Source organism: Triturus cristatus, chromosome 12, assembly GCF_964204655.1.
Source record: "Triturus cristatus chromosome 12, aTriCri1.1, whole genome shotgun sequence".
Taxonomy (NCBI): domain Eukaryota; kingdom Metazoa; phylum Chordata; class Amphibia; order Caudata; family Salamandridae; genus Triturus; species Triturus cristatus.
The window spans coordinates 317,209,943-317,229,052 of NC_140595.1; the positions used below are offsets into that span (position 1 = coordinate 317,209,943).

The following is a 19,110-nucleotide window of genomic DNA, read 5'->3' on the forward strand; positions in this document are numbered from 1 at the left end:
ACACACACACACAAACACACACACTTTTTTTTTAATTGGGGAAACCCCCAAACCCCCCCCTTTTTTTTTTTGCTTTACCACCCTACTCCCTTATCAACTCCCTAACCACTAAATTCACCCACCCCTAAACCCTAAAATCACCCTTACCGCCCTATATCCTTGCCAACCCCATAGCCCTGAAAACACCTTTACTACCAATACCCTTACCCACCCCTAAACCATAAAAAGCACCTTTACCACCCAATTCCCTTGCCCACCCCTAAAAACGTGTAAAACTGAACTGATCTATACTTACCATTTTGTAGTAAAGGCATTGTGTGGTAAAGGAATTGTGTGGTAAAGGATGTTAATTTAAAATGGAGGGTAGGTTTAGAGGTAGGGTCTGGGAGGTGCCATTCAAAGCCTTTGACTCGAGGGGTCCGCGATTGAATGTAGAGGAGGCTTGCGCGAACCCTCATGCTCTTAAGTGAGAGCAGAAACATTACAAGGTGTGAACAATTGCCCAGGGCCCCCATCTTTCAGGGCGCCTTCTCGGGAAAGTGAACTTTTGCTCTATTAGACCTCTTCTAGGAATATTTCTCTACCTAAAGCTCTCTGCCGACATTTACTTTGGACGTTTTTGGGGTCCCAGACAAGACATTATTTCAACATTATTTGCGTCACCGTGCTTTTGAAAGTTAAATTTATAATTTAGTATTGTTGGCTTTATAATGGGTAATCCAATTCGGATTTGTTCCTAACCCGTGCCCCAAAGTATGTTTTGCACGTGGCCCCAAAAATCCTTATGCTGACACTGGCTATGAGAAACATTTTTTTTTTTTTCTTTTTTTTTGAAAAACCTTTATTGACATTTCAATCAATAACAAGTATGGGCCTACAACCCCCCGGGGCCGGCCGCTAAGCAATCAGAGCAACAAAGATCAAGTGGGAACACAGGCAGCACCTCGGGGAGCAGAATCGTCACGCTAATATAGTCTGACCAGTGAACAGCGCAGGTAGGACACCAGGATAAAAAGGGTTTTCATTTTATAATGAAAAAGACAGAAGGATCAGGTGCCGAACAATTTCCCAACAGCGATAAAAGGCAGGCAGAATAATGACATAAGCAATAATCAGCAATCTATTGGATCAATGGCGCAGACACAGGAAATTCAGGATGGGGAAGAATATCATGAGCAGTTGCGCCTGGAGTCCCCTGCCCGAAAGCCCAGGGAACACCCCGGAAATTGTGGCACACATGAAAAGGCGACGATTCACAACAAAGGAGATGTACCACACTGATCCCAGAAAAGAAAAAACAAGAAGAATCAGAGAAGAAAAAGGAGGCCATGGAAAAAGGAGATGAAGACTAAAGAACCCCTTCCCCCAACCCCCCACCCTGCACCTCTGCAGATGAGTACGGCCCCTCCCCCCAGCAGTGTGCCTGTTGCCCCGGAACCAGACCCGAAATAAAGAAGAAACAGGGAAAAAAGGAGTAAGAAAAGAACCCCACCAGACGGGGGGGTAGAGAAAGTATTAATAAACTGGAGGAGGGCCTTCAAAACATACCCCCGGCTTCCCACTCCCGCACGTTAAGTTTTCCCCAAAGCAAACAGTGAACAGCACAAAATCGACCATATCAAAGAAAAATGGGGAGCATTATGCACCGATTATGCTAATAGCTATACCATGAGAGCACGCAACCCCTGAACCCGCCCGTCTACTAGATGACCACCCCTGAAGGATCAGCCTTATCCTTGACCACTCTTTGCAATTCTGCCCATGCCTACCCCTCGACCCAGCGCCATGTCCGATGTTCCAAGGTAAAGGAGTGTCCAAAAACGACCGGGAAGCGACACACACAGGTGGGGTGGAAGTCTCTGAGTACCAACACAGTCCACATCATGGAAGGACGGCCTTCCCAGTGCTGCCCCAGAGTCTGCACCGCACACAGGGTCCAGGAAGGCGGAAGCAGCCAAAGTAGACAACTGTTGCTTGAATTGTTCCTGGGTCACCGGAGGCCGTGCACGGAACGAGGCCACCACCTCCCGCTCAGGTCCAATACCTCCGGAACAGATCAGACCCACAGCCAGCCGATCACACTGTAGCATACTGTCCGGAGTGTCCAGCTGTGCACCAATCCCAGGGGTGGCCGCGACTTTGTCCTCCGGTGTGCAGTGTGGGAAGTCCCTGTATACCTGAGGACAGGAAGGCCGCCACTGTCCCAACGCTGATGCCACACCATCGAGCTTACTCCCCAAGACCCCGACGCCATGAACCAGGGAGGAATGAAGGGCACCGAGGGCCTCGAGGAGGTCGCCGTACCCCAGCATAGCTCTCTGCGATCGCTCCGCCACACTCCCAAAAGTCACACACTCCCAATCCTGCTGTGACCCAGTGGACAGGATGGTAGGCTTCATCGCAACAAAATGGCCGTCGGGTAGGCCCGACCCGTATGGGGGCCGGGACCCAGGAACAAGCGCCTCGAGGCCCACGGCGCTGGAAACAGGGTCCGGGGGCAGGCAAAAATTTATCCGTTGCGTGGGCACGGGCAACAGTCGTCCCCATAACGGACCAGTTCCCGCGAAAATCCGGGAGCCGCCTGCAAGAATCAGGGCGAGTCACGGGCGGCGTCCGGACAGCTCGCCGCCAAGGGCAGGGGCTATCACCGGGGAATCTGAGAGTTGCACCCCCGGGCAGGCACTCGGTCCGCTTCGCTTAGCGGCAGGAACGGCCACGGCGAAATGTAGGCCGAGGTTGGCACCGCTCCGGTGGACCGACTACACCCAGTCACCACAGGCCGCTGTTGTTGAACTGCCACTCGGCCAAGGCGTCCACTCGAGGTCCAGGCTCCAGGGCTGCACGGGCCGCAAATTTAAAATGCACTTTTCTCAGGCTGTACCGCAGCCAGAAACCTCGGAGTCACACGATCGGTTGCCACTCTCATTCACAAACACGATCGCATCGCGCAGGCTGAGGATCTCATGCAGGATATCCGTGCGGGATGCGGAGGTTCACGGAGCCGGGAGTCTACGCTGCCGTCTCGGTCGCCATCTTGGCTCCTCCCCTATGAGAAACATTTTTAAGAGCTGCTGCCAGTGGAGTGGGCATTTGTTTTTAGCCCAAAACGAGTCCGGTCAGCAAAATTTCGAATTCTGCAGTTAAAACGTAAGGTACTTTCCCGCCACAAAAGCGGCAAAGCTAGAGAGTATCTGCCAATCACAAACGGAAAATGCATCTTTGTGACAGGTTTTCATCATTCCTTAGGATGTCTCTCAAGATCACAGTTACAAAGCATGTCTTGACATGGTCGATTTGCCATGGGCGTGAGTGAGGCAGTGACTTTGATAAACTACCGATTGGGAGCTCATTCATCTGGTATAGGATTGGCACACTATAAATTGTTTTTGTTTTCAGTGCCTCGATGTGCATTCAATCCTCTGCTAAGCCTTCACTTTTTAACAAACCACAGGGATCATATTATGCACTTGTGGCTTGTTATGCATGTTGCTGAATTCTCTCTTCCCAGAAGCATTTTATTTTCATGCAAAGGATCGAGGGAGGGGTTAACACCTTTCTTGTATTTACTGACGGCCACATCTCTTTGCTGAGACCTTTAATTGTCATATTCTCAGTTTTGGAAGCAGATCTTGAGACCCGTTCTATTGACTTCCTAAAGAGAAATAAGCATGGGTAAGTTTCTAAAAGTGCCACCTGTTTTGGAAATGTGATGTTCCAGGTCTTGTCTTGACACTGTACAGTGCCCTAGGCCAACCCTTCGTGAAAAATGACTGCATCAACCAAATGCCCACTACATATGAATAAATATGCACCAAATAAGACATTGTACGTGTTTCAGTAGACACAGTCAGCGCTTCTTATATTTTCAGCCTGCACCATTTTGCAATGTTTGCCCTGTATTATTGCAAACCTGGCCCATCTTTTGTTGTTGTTGATAATAACAACGTTGCTTCTCTTTTTTGCAGGATTTGGTCAACACTGGACTGAGCACTTTATTTTTCTTCATTGCATCCATAGTGCTGGCTGCAGTCAACCATAAAACCGGGGCAGAAATCACAGCAGCGGTAAGTTACAGATTTGCTACTTTCTTGTTCTAAATGTCCAACATTCCCCGAATTATTCTCCGCTCCAGGCTGTTCTTACTGGTCTTACTCCCTTATCCTATCCTATTTCTTCGTCCGTCAATCTCTTCAGATATTGCTTTGGATAGGGATTGAGACTGCAGAATACCCAAACTGCACAAAGTGCTATTCGGTTTAGAAGCTAACAGCAAATTAATTTTTTTTTTTTTTAATTTTCCCTCGTGGTCGTCTGTCGAATCCCCCACCGCCACCCCCAACCTAGCCCACCGCTGTTACCTGCACGGGCTACTCCTGGCAGCTAAGTGTATGCAGGTACCTCCTTAAACACTCAAGCCCTCTTTAGACTCCAGCCATTTCTTTCAGTTCTGTGGGTCGGACACAATCCCGCACCATTCCACTTCTTTACTCTCTGTTTTTGACAGACAGAAAGTTTATCATGTCACCGGCTTCCTCGTTAGTGTTGTGCCTTCTTGTGATGCAGGCCACAAACTTTAAGAAATGTGGGTTGTGCAGATCCAGTTTCTTACACTCAAACCCTCCTAAATATTGCTTGCTGTGTCTGGGGCCTAATATGCTTGTGCATCTGTGTTTCTTGTGTTTCTTTTTCAGCTGTGGGGCTCTAAAGCTTGTTACTTTTGTGGATTGACATTTTCAGAATTATTCTACTGTGGCATTTCTGGGATTTCATCCAATACAAGCAGAAGACGAGTTGACCTCTTTTCACGTAGACCTCTGGGCCCTATCATCTTTCTTGCTTTCAGACCTGCTTAAACTTGTGGAACTATAAAAGTGGTTTGCTTTTGTGAGCGCTTGTCTGCGTTGACCATAATGTACGTTCATAGCCTAATGAAGTGCTTGGCAGCTTGTCACTGGGCTGACCCCAAGATGCCAGGAAAGCCTAAAACCAAAGTTCTGCCTGCACTCCAGTACTTTAGAAGACAAAGCCCCCCCCCCCCCCCCCACATGATTACGCACATCAGCCACATAACCCCGACAGCGCTAGGTTTACTGTACAGTTGCACTGTGTTTTGCCTGAAAGTACCTACTAAAGTTATTCATATACACCCAGTTGCAGTCTCAGATTTAGGAAAACGGATCTGATTGTTGAATCCAGATCTACTCACAAGATACACAGACGATCAGAACATTAGGCACATAGCTCTGGAATTCTCTAAGCCAAGACATGCGAAACCAAATAAGTTTGATTATCGTTCAAAAGCAACACAAGACAAACCTTTTCAGAGAGGTATTTTCTACCTCCTGAGATTGCAGAAGGACCACCCCTACCTCCTCGTCCTGCTCCTACTAGGGATCATGGCCTCACAAAAGACACTGCTTTCACCAGTGTGATAAACATTGGAGGAACTTTCCATAGCCGATGATGATAAACGACTGCTGTCACATTAGGAATATTGACTGAAAACAGGATCCATGTGTTTTGAAAGATCTAGCAATAGAAAGAAGCATTTGAGTCACAAACCACTTCCTGAGAAAGGCCACCTGGGCCAAAATGCTTATTGCCTTTTCATGGATATTTGAGCCCATCTTAGGATGGTGACTGATGGGTTGATGGCGAGGTGGGGCAGGAGGAGAATGGAAGATTTAACCACCTAGCCATTGCAGTTGGTATTTCTCAGGAAAGCTGCCCACCCCACCAGGCCAGAATAGAGAAGTGGTGAAAAGTTTGTTGGAGATTCCAAAGCAGTGACACAAATCAGATTCATGACCATAACATTTCCCTGAACCAAGATGCTGGTCACCTATTTTTATTCCTATAAGCCGACCTACAGATGGTGAGCTGGCAAAGGAGGGGTTGATAGGAGGGTGGTGAGCGGAGGGTTATGAGCTGCCTCCCCATCTCCATAATTAGGTCTGCTAGAGATACAAAGGGAGGAGACCTCACCCCATCCACACTCGGTTCTTCGGTTCATCAACATTTTCTCTGAGGTTAGAACGGGTTCCACTTTAAGGTACAGTAGAACAGTTGCTTCAGAGTTTGTGTCAGAGCACTCTGATGAGATTGCACTCTCATGTGCTTTAGAACACATTCTTTATTTGTCTCATCTGGCCACGCTTGGTATCTAAGTGAAGTTTCCAAGTTGTATCTCACTGCTTACTGTCCCTACAGAAATTGTGAAACATGATATTTCTGTCTTCGGAATTCTTATTTGAAGCTTTAGTTGAACACCTCCTTGTATATAATTCTGTTTGGCGACCTCGACAACTCTGAGATTTATGTGCTCTTCTGCCTATTCTGGCACCTAACCTCTATGAGCTATTGCATCAAGCAACATTAAGTGATGACACACAGACTGCATTTCTTAATGTGCTTGCTTTGGCCAGGAAGAGTAGTGCTCTACAGTCCCTCTCCTCATATAAACCAGGATTAGGTTTTACAGTTACATTTCTGTCCTCGTGTCTTATGCTTGTTTTGCCAGCATTTTCTCTTGGATTTCCCTACCAAGCTGCTTCTTTGTAGATGTTTTACAAAAACCAAGGGGACTCTTCGCATCCTCCACAGGAGTAGCGATATCTGCTTTTATATGTGCCGTTCCGAATACTTCAGATCCTGTCATGCATTAAGCTATAAGGGACACACGCTGTCCTAGAAGATTTCTCTTACGCATTGTGTAATTTCCATTTCCAATGCCTGAAGTGTTAAATGATTGGGGGGAGGGTGTTCACCCCGTTAGTTGGTGTAAGTGCTAATACATAGACGATGAATGCAACAAAGGATCACTATTGACATGTTCCATGGATTGTGATCTGCAAAGCCGCCAACTGGATGTTTCCTCATGCTTCTTACAAATGCTATGAAGTACTCTAAAATACATGCTCACTTTAACTAAGCCAAACGGAGCAGTTTTTTCTAGGCTAGTTCTTTTTAGTGGCATGCTTTGCTGCCTGTTGGGAGTCCTGCAGCCTTTCCCCTTTACTGATTTTCTCTGGGTTCCCTATAAGTGTCCTGCTTGGCAATGGACAGAGAGAAAAGGAACTGTAATTTATAGAAACTGGCTAGTTTGTTCTGCGTACCCATGAGAGATGCAATACCAAGCATGAGCTCAAGCTTTCAAATTCCAAAATTGTGCCTGGGGCTTTTGAAAATAAAACCCAGTCCTCTCCAGGGTGGGGAGTAGCACCCGGGGGACTTTAGCACTAGGTTTACTACATTCGCCACAGCCAGTAATTTAACTGTTTAGTCAGACTATTGATGTGAACTTCAAATTGATGCATTATATTTTTAGTATTGGGTAAAAAAAGAACAATATAGGAAGCATGTAGTCTTTTTCAACTATCCATTAAAAAAGTGAAACCCAACACATGACCCTGTCATGAGGTATGATGCAGAAACCTTTCTGTGTCAAAAGAATTCTGCTCTTATTCTGTCAACCCAAGAATTATGAATGGAGATTCTGTTCCCTGATATGTATAGATGAGTGTGGTCTTTGATGTGTTTTAAAGCCGCCGCACAGTTCATATAGAATCAAATTAAAATGTATCTTCTGGCTGTCCATCACATTAACGCACGCCCAAAATACAAACTAAATAGATTCCAAGATGATAACTAAAGTAATGACCAAGTGTGGTGTATCATGGTACAGTATACATATGTGATCAATGTTTTATAGCTCATTGATAACTTAATATTGTTAGTAGTGCCTTCTCCTTTGTGGCCTAATTGTTGGATACACATTGCTTTGGTGCTTCACAGCGTAATTGAGTCAAGAGGGACAAAGTTGTAATCATTGTGCCCCTTTCTATGACAGTAATTCCTGCCCCATACTGTACCAGATATGAATATTATTTGCATTGTAGCTTTAGTCCTCTTTTCTGCAACCTTGATCTAGTTTTTCAGGGAGGGTTTATCACAGGCCTCCAACCAGTGGCGGTGTGTCGCTCAGCCTTCAGCAGAGCTAGGCTGCGTATCACTCTTAGGTACACAGTGTGACCCTAGACAGACTCTTGGGCTCCAGAGTTCATCATAGGCATTCAGCTTCTATCAAGTAACATTTTTTGGTCGAGTCTGGGCATGCTGTATTCAGGTAGGGACTTGAAGCTCTGCCCACTCTCCGCCCATTTTTTTAATTGGCTTGTGTCATTGTCCTTTGTAAACTGTAGCTTTTCATTGGTCAAAAGGATTAGTGGGCCCTCCTTAGTACTGCATTGTCTCATCTTGTAACCTACCATACGGACTGGCCCTCTTACATGTGTTACTCGGTAAGCTTTAAATACAACCTCTGAGCACCATGTCCTTAAATTGTTTTCAACCGGCAGGTGTTGCAGGCAAGACACGCTCTCTCCTAATGCGTGCCGTGCTAAAAGAAAAAGCCACAGTGACTGCCCCGCCTTTTGGTTTATTTGCGGTGCCCAACGTGGCTGCGTGTTTTATTTTTTTATTATTCATTTTTTTTGCTGCGGTTAACAAGCGCCCCTTGCTGCGCCTTCACGTTTTTTTGTAAAAGCGGCCCATACCACGCTTTCATGGCAGCCGTGCCCCTTTCTTTAGACGTGGCTCGTCCAAAGAAGGGGGCGAGGCCTTTATTAACGTGAAAGCATGGCATGGGGCGCTTGTAAACAACAACAAATATTTGCAATGTAATAGGTCTCACATTTGCGAGAATTTAAGCTATTGTCATTTACAATGCAAATAGCTCAAACTCTCGTAAATGCGAGAACTATGTATTGCATTGCAAATGCTTGTTTATTAGTACTTCTGTTTTGTTCTGCTTTCTTGGTTTCATGTGTTAAATGGTATCCTGCGTACCTGAGTTAAAAAAAAAAAAGGTTGGTTAGTTTCAGCAGCACTTTTAGGAGGGTTAAATTGCTAGCAGGCGATGTCCTGTTGAATGGCTGAATCGGGCTCAGATTCACCACTATTTTGAAATATTTACCAGTTTCTAATCTGTTGAGGAGAGGCACTGACCTGCCATTTCTATTCCCTCTAATCCTTGATGTTGGACCAGGGGACGTAATTCTGATGTTTTTGCTAACTATTGCATGTCCACAGTGGTGGTACATACAACTGAAATACTTGGTTAGCTTATTAGTAATCTGCTGAACTAAGCCTATTTAAACCACACACTCCTGCATCTAGTACACCATTCTTATTTAATTCTTATGTGGTACATTTGTCATACTTATTCGTCAGTGTTTATTCGTGTGAGACATCTCTGGGCATTCAGAAAGGTTATATTAAACAACTTTATATATTCTTTAAAGTCTGATGAATCACTATAACAAACATTCCTCTTGAGAATTAAATAAGTATTTTTATGCCAGATGCATTAGGGAGTGCAGTGTAAATCTGGATAGTTCACCAGATCATTCTGTAAAGTAAACATTGAGGGCTTCCTGTCAGAACACTTGACCGAGGCAGCTATAAACAAAGGACGCAATAAATGTCTAGAGCAAGAGCCAGAAACATTAGCTACCCAAGGAGAGCACAGTCCGGAGCATTAAATACTGGACACATTTGGTTACATAGTGCACTCACAAGCCAAATGTTAAGGAAAGTGTAAAACATCATGAAGCGTGTTGACAAAGTCTAAATTTAGTCTTCAGAAAGATAGTCGAGTAAGAAGTTGAGTGGGTAAGGAAAGTCTTTGGTCAAGATTCCAACTGTCGATGCATTGGGACTGAAAGATTGAGGGGAGTGAAGACGGGTACAACATAAAATGGGAGAGTAAGCACTCAGTTGCATTTCTAGCCTTAGATCTGATCCCCGCCCAGTACCAGCAATTTCCATTTCTAAGGTTTTGGATACTATGTGGGAGCTTCGTAGCAAAGCTTTATTTCGCCATGTCACTTGATTTTATTTAAGTGTATTGTTATCTTCCACTTGCCTAGTTGTCCTTTTAATAGTTCGACACCGTGGCACTTTTTCTTAAAAATAACTAGGTATGGGTGCGTGGCTTGGCAAGCCTAACATGGCGGACGTGTGCTGAGTGAGTTCCGTCCAGCCCACCGAATATCCAACATTTATCCTAACTCCTTTGCGTTCTGAAATGTAATAGTGATGACCCATCGATGCTGCACTGACTCTGCAATCGCCCTGAGAGATATTTGTGAGCCCGCAGAGATCCTGGGTGGCGCGATCGACCGGCGCCTGGAGAGAGGCCTAGCTGCTAGCGGTGGAGCTGGGGAGTCGCATTTGGGGCCACTGGAGACGGTTGGGGGACGTGTGGCATACAGGGCCCGCCCACCGACACACGATCAAGTTGGCGAGCCTTACTGGTGGCGGAGGACCTGGCTGTCCGGCGTGAGTGCTGGGCTCCGTGGTCCTGCTGCGGGGTCCGGGACACAGTTTGAGGCGGAGATTCGGCGGCTGGATTTGGCTGCGCAGGTGTGGCGAGGGCGGGGAGCTGAGATCGGGCCCTACGGCAGTGAAGGTCGCCGGAGGCACTGACGATCGCCGAACAGGCTTGCAGGCTCGTGACCCGTGGTGTGGGCCCCCTCCTACCGGTACTGCTTATATTGTGTGGGGGATCGGCGGTGCAGCCGGGCCGCGGGGGAAGCGATTGGGGGTTTACCTTGCACACTTTTCCTTCCTCCCAACCTGGGACCGGCGGGGGCCAGTGCGACCCCTACATCGGCGGTTGGGCGGACTGCGCGCCGGGGAGCTGAGAGCTGTGTTCTGCGTTTGTTCCCCTGAGGTGGTGAGTGGGGCAGGTGGCATAGAAGATCGCCGATCCGGATTGCAGGATTGTGCACTGAGGTGTGGGCCCCCCCTATAGGTACTATTGATCTTTTGTGGGGTATCGGCAGTGCAGCCGGCCCGCGGGGGAGGTGCTGGGGGGTTACCACATGTTCTTTTCCTCCCTCCTCACCTGGGCTCCGCGGGGGCCAGTGAGAATCCCACATCGGCGGTCGGGCAGGTCCCTTGCAAATGCTTAAAGCCGTCCTAATGTAAAAGTAGTGTTACTGGATGTTATCAGCCATAGTGTTGTGCTTCACTCTATTTGGGGCTTATTGTTTTGTACTTGAAGCTCAAGGGAAGTGCCCTGCCTATCTATCTCATTAGTGTTTGCTGCAAACCTGTAAATGCGTAATGTTGTAATGTAGTCATAGAATAATTCGTACATAAAAAGTCCATTTTAGATACCCCAGATCTGCCCTATATCCCACCTGTGTGTAGTCCCAGGTGACTCTATATAATGGCGTTGATTCTTTATTGGCCTTTAACATCTCATTATGGCTCTGTTTGCCTACTTCATTTATACTCCAGTCAATCTACTTGTCCTTGGTTTGCATTTGCTAATTCATCTAAATGCTAACAAAAAACTACCTCCTGTGTTATTTCTGAATCACATATTGCCTTATGCTTCACCTCTTCATTCATTGACCTTCCAGACTACTTTCTTCCTTTACCCAATGTAAACAAGTCATATTTTTTCCTTTTATATCCCATCTGTCATCTTCCTTTACTTAGCTGTTGTGATCATCATTCAGTCAATATCCCACTTCCTTTCATTTCATCACTCTGTATCGCCTCCCATTTCATCTATTATTATGTCTCCCTCCTCAACTGGTTCCCGTCACTTGTATTCCTGTATCTCCACATCTTGTAATCTGTCCTATCCCCATTTCACTCAACTTTTGTAAACTTGCTAAGACGTGTTTATCTGCATTCTTAAATCTGCTACTCTTAATTTTGCAATACTGAAAGGCAATATAACTACCCCTATGATCTCCACATACTACGTTGCCTTAATTATAGCAACCTTATTACGTTTCTTTTCAATCCATTTGCACTCATCACTTTACTATCAGTTTTTCTTTCCTCTTCCTCATGATCCTGCTTTTTTGCTGCCTCTTACTTTGATACTCTTTTTACCTCAACAATTTAAAGAATATAGTGATGCTGCTTGGATGCAGTTCCCTGGCAGGCATGTTTGTCTCCGTCCATTCTTCATCCTTAACATTGCCTAATTCTTTCCCAACCTGGCCCTAAGTTCTTACATTTGAACAGTTTTATTCACTTTTAGGGATTTGTAGAGTCTTGAAATACTTTTCCAGTCTAGCCTCTCTGTGGTTAATTTGGGTTCTAATGGGTTGTATTTTGAAATGGGGGATGACTGAATTTTGTATGTGTCTAGTGCAAGGAGTTGCTGCAGATAACTAAAAACAATTAGATCTGTTGTCAATATTTCATAAGATTTAATATGTGTAGTGTCCCACACGTCTCTAAGCTGTGAGAATCCAATTGAATCCCAGGCAGGGAAACTGATTTTGCTATGCATGTAAGGTATTAACCATACCGTAAGGTAGTCTTGCATATGAGGGTGCCTTCCCGTTTAATCCACTTTAATGCCCGGTGCCAACAGTCGAGGATGATTCTAGTAATGGGAGGTAATGCTTTAGAAGGCTTCTTGCTGTTAATTGGTCAAGCAGTCCATATCTGTCCAGGGCTTCATTTCTTATCTAAATGGTGGATCACTCTTGTCTACAAGCAACCAAAGAATAGTTTAAGTAAGTTGGGTAGCCCAATAATAAAACGTCATATGGATAACTTTGCAACATATGTAATAATCAGGGCTACGCAAAATCTTAAATAGAGAATCTCTGTCCATTATGGATAATGGAAGTGTGCTTGAGGCCTCTAACTGCATATTAAGGGGGCTGTATGTATGACATTTCTGTGGTTCTAGATATCTGCCTAAAAACTTTGAACTATCACCGACCGGCCTGACATGTTAGATATATAGTGGTTTGCAGATTGAGTGTACTGTTTAATTGTAATAGAGATCTAGACTTTTCCCGGTTAACTTTTAGGCCAAATGCCTCTCTGTACACTTGGAGGATCCTCATTATCCTCTGGATTGAATGTTGGCGCCTTAGAATATATAGGCGCATATCATCTGCGTATAAGTAAATTACTGACACCAAGTCCCCACTTGCCATATGAACCCACAGATGTGTGTTTCACCTAATCCTTTCTGCCAATGCCTCTATCACCAAAGCAAATAACACCGGTACAGGCAGCGGGGAGGGGGGGGGAGGGCAGCAAGACAGCCTTGTCTAGTGTAAAATGGAGTAGAAAGGACTCCACTAACTTTTACTCGACCCCACAGTGTTGCATACAGAAGCTAGTGTACGAACAGAAGATAGGCCAAAGTTCATTTTCTCTAGGACTTGATAAAGGAATCCCCATTCAACAGGTCTTTTTTAAAGCCACCAGTATCATGGCAGAGGGATCTCAGAGATCATCTATATTGGTCAGAGCCACATGGGATGCCTAATGCAGCTGTGTGTACCACTTCCTGGCATGAAGCTATTTTGATTGAGGTGGATTAAAGACTAGATTATCATGATAACCCAATTAGCAGGTACCTTGGCCAGTATTTTAGCCTTAATGTTTATCAAAGAAATGGAACTAAAAGAAGCACTCTCCAAAAGGGGCATGCCGGGTTTGGGGAGTACTGTAATAGTGGCCCCTTTCAAGTCATAGGGATCGAGCCCACTGCAGGATTTCCTCATGGCTAAGGAATATGGAACCAGGAGGGAGGCATTGCTTTTTAAAAATTCTAAAGGGAACATACTGGGATCCAGTGTTTTGATTGTTGCCATCCCCTTATAGGCTCTTGAATCTTGCCTCTGTAATTGAAAGATCTAGGGTTAATCTATCTTCTTCTCTTAGTTTGGTCGTTATTAACTCATTCATTATGGAATTTTCCATTTCAATTGTTAGCGGTTGGACTTTATCATAAAACTGTTCGAAGTATTCTGCTAATGTTTTTTTTTACAATGTTTCTTTATTAAGTGGGTTAGGCACTGGCCCCATACTTGGTCTTGAATCTAACCAATTATTCTGGACTCTTATTCATAATTTTCCAACGAGTATAACAATTTACAGGCCCTATCAGCCATCTCATAAATCATATACCAAGTAGCAGCCCAGGGCGGCTTAGCTGTATCCAGTATGTGTTATTTTAGAGATAATGTACAGGTTTCCAGTCGTCTAAGGTTTTTTTTTCATTATAGCCTTCTGCTAACTATTTTTTCTGAAGTAGCAATAATTACTAATTCAAGTGTGACAGTTTCTTGCGACAATTTGAATTGGCCTGATTCAAAGAGGATTGGTTTACCACTTACGCCAGGCTTATAGCCCTCCTTCCCAAACTCTAAATGTAGATGATACTGAATTGTGCCTCCAATCAAAGTAATTCACAGTTTCCACCTGCAGGAAATCTTTAAAAGTTTCATATAGCAACCACCATGTATTCGATTAGCAACCCCCCAGGGTAGCACTGTTTGGGCGTTTAAGTCTCATTTCAATACGAGAATGATTTGTAAAAGGTGTCAGTGATCTGAGAGACATCTTAATCTCAATTAACAGCCGGGACAAAAAAAGTAGTTGATGCGAGAACCGTAATATTGGGGGATTAAAAAATATTCTCTGATCCCTGGATATCCCATGTGTCAGACATTGCAGAATTCCATCAAAACTAGCCACGTTGGGAGCGAGATAGGCCTAATAATTAAAGACGGTCTAAAGGCATCTATATGAGGGTCCATAACAGTACTGAAGCACTGCTAGTAATCTTACCATTCTATTGGGGAGGGGGGAGTTATGCTAGTAGTGTTAGTAAGTTTTGCAATATGCACTCAGTTAGTGTTGAGGGGAATATACACTTGTCAGTGTGCAAAATTGTTCTTTTAAAGGTCCGATAACCATTCCATACCTCTCTCATCTGTCACCATGTTTTTGTGTATCTGAGACCGGAAAAAGTTTGTGAAGTAGAATGGCGGCCCTCTGGCATCCTTTAGTGAATCCAGAGTGATAAACATTATTGAACCCATGATGTCCTGAGAAGGTGCAATTAAGGTAAAGTATGCAAGTTTCTTGGGGTGTGTATGTTGTACCACCACCCAATTTTTATTTTATTATTCAATCCATTAACATTCAGCATTCAAATTAGTACATGATTTCATTTGAAATTTGCCAAACACATGCCACTCCTATGTACTGCAAAATCTTTACATTAATTGAGTCTTTAAGAACTCTAACCCTCAAATCCTCTGAAACCCACACTCTATAATCGGGAGTATCTGTCGCTCATATTGAACTTTTACTAACTTGTATAGCCACTCTAAGGGAGTCATGGTTTCCTAATCCACAAATGCTCTTTACTGCTCGATTGGCATCACAAATCAGGATATTTGCCTAGCCTTACTGTGACCCACTGCTACACCTGGATGTTACACAAGTTTAATCAATTGAAGCATTACACAAGATGATTGCATCCCACCCCACCTTATATTACGCGTATATTGGGTGCCTCTTTATTGATATTTTTTTCTTAAACTAGAAATGTACTGAGGAAAAGTTTCTTGATGTATAGTTGGTGGATGGAAATTAAGCTGTACGGAAGACTTGATTTATTTAGTTTACTTTATTCTCCCTTCTGTTTTTGAACAAAGAAGTAAGTAGTGATATAACCTAACCTAGATTAGGGAGCTCAAACCCAGGCATCCCCAGTTTAATTACTACCTGCCATAATTTATTTCATTGTAAATTACTGTGGTCCCAGGACACTTCGATGTCTGCCTGGAGCCCTATATCTCGAATGAATGAGGATATATAGTAGTTTGAGCTGGAACTCTCAATTTATTTGCATTTGCCTTCAATATAAAGAAAAGGAAATCTGGTCACCCTTTGATTTATTATTTTTATTTCTCTTTTCTTTCGTCACTGTTCGGTATGAGTTAAATTAGCAGAATTTGTTTTGCAAATGTCTAGGCACCTATGGGTTAGTTCACTTGGTCCGGTTGCATTTTATCTTTGAAAGATCTTCATCGTATTTAACAATTACTGTATTTAGAATTTCATAATTCTTTAGTGGTTACATTTCCTTGGTTGCTCTCAATTGATTTTTTCAATTATTTCTGCTCTGTATTTTTCAAAATCCTCTTTAGTAGTTTCTGTTGGTTATTATATCATTTTATTCAATGTTGGTCTCAGACTTGCCTCCCAAATAAACAGAATCAATCAAGCCTTCATAAACCTTAATCTATATCCACCAGCTTCATGTAAAGGAATATTTCCTTAGCGACAAGCATATATACAGATATAAATTAGAAAATTTGGGAAAGAGTCGTCCAAATGGTGTGAGGCAGCAACACTGAAGAAAACCCTAAAGGCACTTAGGAGATTACAAGTCTTGAGAATACTCCCTTTTTCACTTGTTAAACCTAATGACCCAGAATAAACAATACATCCAAGACAGAGCAACACAACAGGTCAAAGTTGTCAACCATTCAAAGGCCTTACCTCTGATTGACATACAGGATAGCCACTTCAGAAGGGTTTAGTAGATGTTGGTGTTGGAAGCTGCTGTCCGATGGAGCAAAATCTGGGCACCAGTATGCCACCTTCAACAGACTGACTCAGTTCATCTACCACGGAAATTCTAAGACCATCTTGAAATCCAGCTTGCGGCGCATGGGACAGGCATTTCATGGCAATAATACTTCTGTAGCTCCCCCATGACTGACTTTCCCAGTAGTTTTGCAGAAAAGGGCAACAAAGAGAGACTAAAAATGTGTTGGCTTTTCCACAATCCAGGAGGGCTTTTATAAAAAGAGAATGTATAAAAGTTGTTTGAAATTCATGAGGAAAATAGCCAACCATTTAAGAGCTATTGAGTGAAGAGAGAAGCAACAAACTTAACACTTTAAATAAGTCTAAAGAGGAAGGGAATCCAGATATTAGACCTTCTGCTAAACCTCTTAGGTTGTAAGGTTCCTTCCTAACCTCACTAAATGAATGTATGGGTGACTGAATCATAGGATAAAAAACATTCGTCCATCAATTTAATTAAGTTCTGAGGCCTAGAAATATTGTAAGAGTCGTATATTTTGCTTGTGTAAAGATTTCAATGCAACTGCTAAAGTGGTTGACAGAACACTAAAGCGAACACATGTTTTGTGACACTACAGACTATATTGTTCAGGGCTGTATATAAAGCAAAAATGAGATGGACCATTCAAAAGAAATCACAAAATAGTAGTTGGATTTGACAAACAGGATGAAAGGGAAAAGGACACAAAAGGTGCACATGATGAAAACACAAACTCAACTTGTGCATAAACAATATCTATGAAACATATGACAAAAGTTAGAAAAAAGACATTAATTTGAGGAACAAGAAGGAATTTGTACATAATGGGGTCCAATGATTAGCAACCATAGGAGTAAAGCTAAATGTCACATTTTGGTAGAGAATAAAACATACAAAGTGCATTTCAGTATCAACTAATTACTAGCAGATAACACCATGCTGATGTATAATTTTCATTTTTTAAAGTTATTTCTTTGAAACTATTATTTAATATAAAACCCATCGAATGAGTGCAGAATCAAGACAAATAAGAAATACGTTTTCACATACAACCTGTAGATCCGTGGGATCGATTATAAATTAAAGTGAAAACATCATGCATGATGTTCTAAGCCTCAAAATTGTGCCATGCAATAATCAAGGTAGGATTAAACAATTCCATCATCCCACTTCAAAGGATCACAGTTGTGAGAGTGAAACTAATAAGTATTGTCTTAACAAGAGTTGAAATTTACATGGTGAGTAATACACAACAAGAGGCTAAAGAAAATTAGGTTGTATGCTGTAATGTATAGCGAAAACAAAACCGTTGTGAGACTGTTTTTCTTAAAAAAAGGTAGAACTAAAAATTGCCAAAATGCAGGGCAGTGTAACCGGGATTACTAGATATAGAACATTTGAAAAAGGGATTTGTGATGGAGTGACTAATTTTAAAATGCACAAAGTATGCAGATACTTGTGGGGCAAGGTGCTTATTAAATGAAAGTGGGACCGCATATCTTTTTTTTCAGATTTTTTTATAATCCTCTGCCCAATATTATCTGTAAAAAAGCTCAGTGACAGCTCAAGTTAAAGCATGATGGCCTCCTAATCAGAAAGGCTAAGTGACAGAAGCATTAGTTACCAGTTTGCCGGTAGTGTTCATATGCATTATAAAGAGGCAGACGCACTCTTGGCAGTGTGTGCTCAGAACGCATGAAGTGACGTACTACTCTATGGTATGAAGTGCTTTCAAATGTGATCAGATGGAGAGGGATGTGTATATACACACAATGGTTTAAATCAGTAAAAATTAAGTTAAATTGAAATTAATTATAAATGTACAGCATGCTTTTAGAATGTTGAAAACATGTTTTAAATGGATTTATTGTCTAGACTTAATAAATTATGCAAAAGGTCATTGAATCGTATAGGGCGAGTGAGAGATCGAACTCTGCATTGCTGCGTCAAAAGTATTTCTGGAAAACATTTAGTGCTACCTGCATAGTCACATGAGTGGCACATAACAATAAATAAAAAAATAGGAGAGCTGAATTTGATTTCGCAGGGTATACGTGTAACTATTCTGGAAAACCATGTTAAAGATTACATGGTAGAGAGTAATATAGATGGATAGATAGATCAGATACAGAGAAAGTGATATTTATTTTATCTGAGGTGTCGTAAGCTACCAGTTGCTTCCAGACACCTTCAGAGTAGCACACACACTTGTGTTCATTTTTAAATAAGCATAGGATCATATTTTCCTTTTAAAGTTAAGGGAATGGTGTGTTTCCTTTACATTATCATCAGAAGGCTGCAGATAACAGGGCCTGATAATGAGCAGTGCTCTGTCAGATTTATGACCCAGGGCTGAGCACAGAGGTGAGGAACTGATATATTTAACTCTTAAATAAAACTCCTTGTCAAATCAGTATTTGAATGTGAGAAAATAATCAGGTTTCTGAATGCTTTTTAGTGAGAGAAAATTAAAATTAAAAACGTTAGTTTAATGTTTAACTCATCATTTTTTATTTTATCCCATTTCCTAGTGTCACATTCACAAGCATCAAGCTTTTTGCTCCAAGTGGCAGATAGACACCGTGCTATATTTATAACTGAAAAATACAGTCATATTTTTAAATGGTAGGAATTTAAAGTGAAGAGAACTATTTCCATGAAATATTAAGTCTTAACATCTTTCTCAA

The 19,110-nt window shown here is 42.8% G+C and overlaps 1 protein-coding gene across 1 annotated transcript in view; it reads left to right on the forward strand.

Annotated features, from left to right (window-relative positions):
- CMTM4 (CKLF like MARVEL transmembrane domain containing 4) overlaps positions 1-19,110 on the forward strand; it is a 385,333-nt gene that overhangs the window by 287,887 nt on the left and 78,336 nt on the right. The window contains exon 3 of the mRNA XM_085639197.1: positions 3,966-4,064. Within this exon, the coding sequence (XP_085495323.1) occupies positions 3,966-4,064 (99 nt within the window). The remainder of the gene's footprint in view (positions 1-3,965; positions 4,065-19,110) is intronic.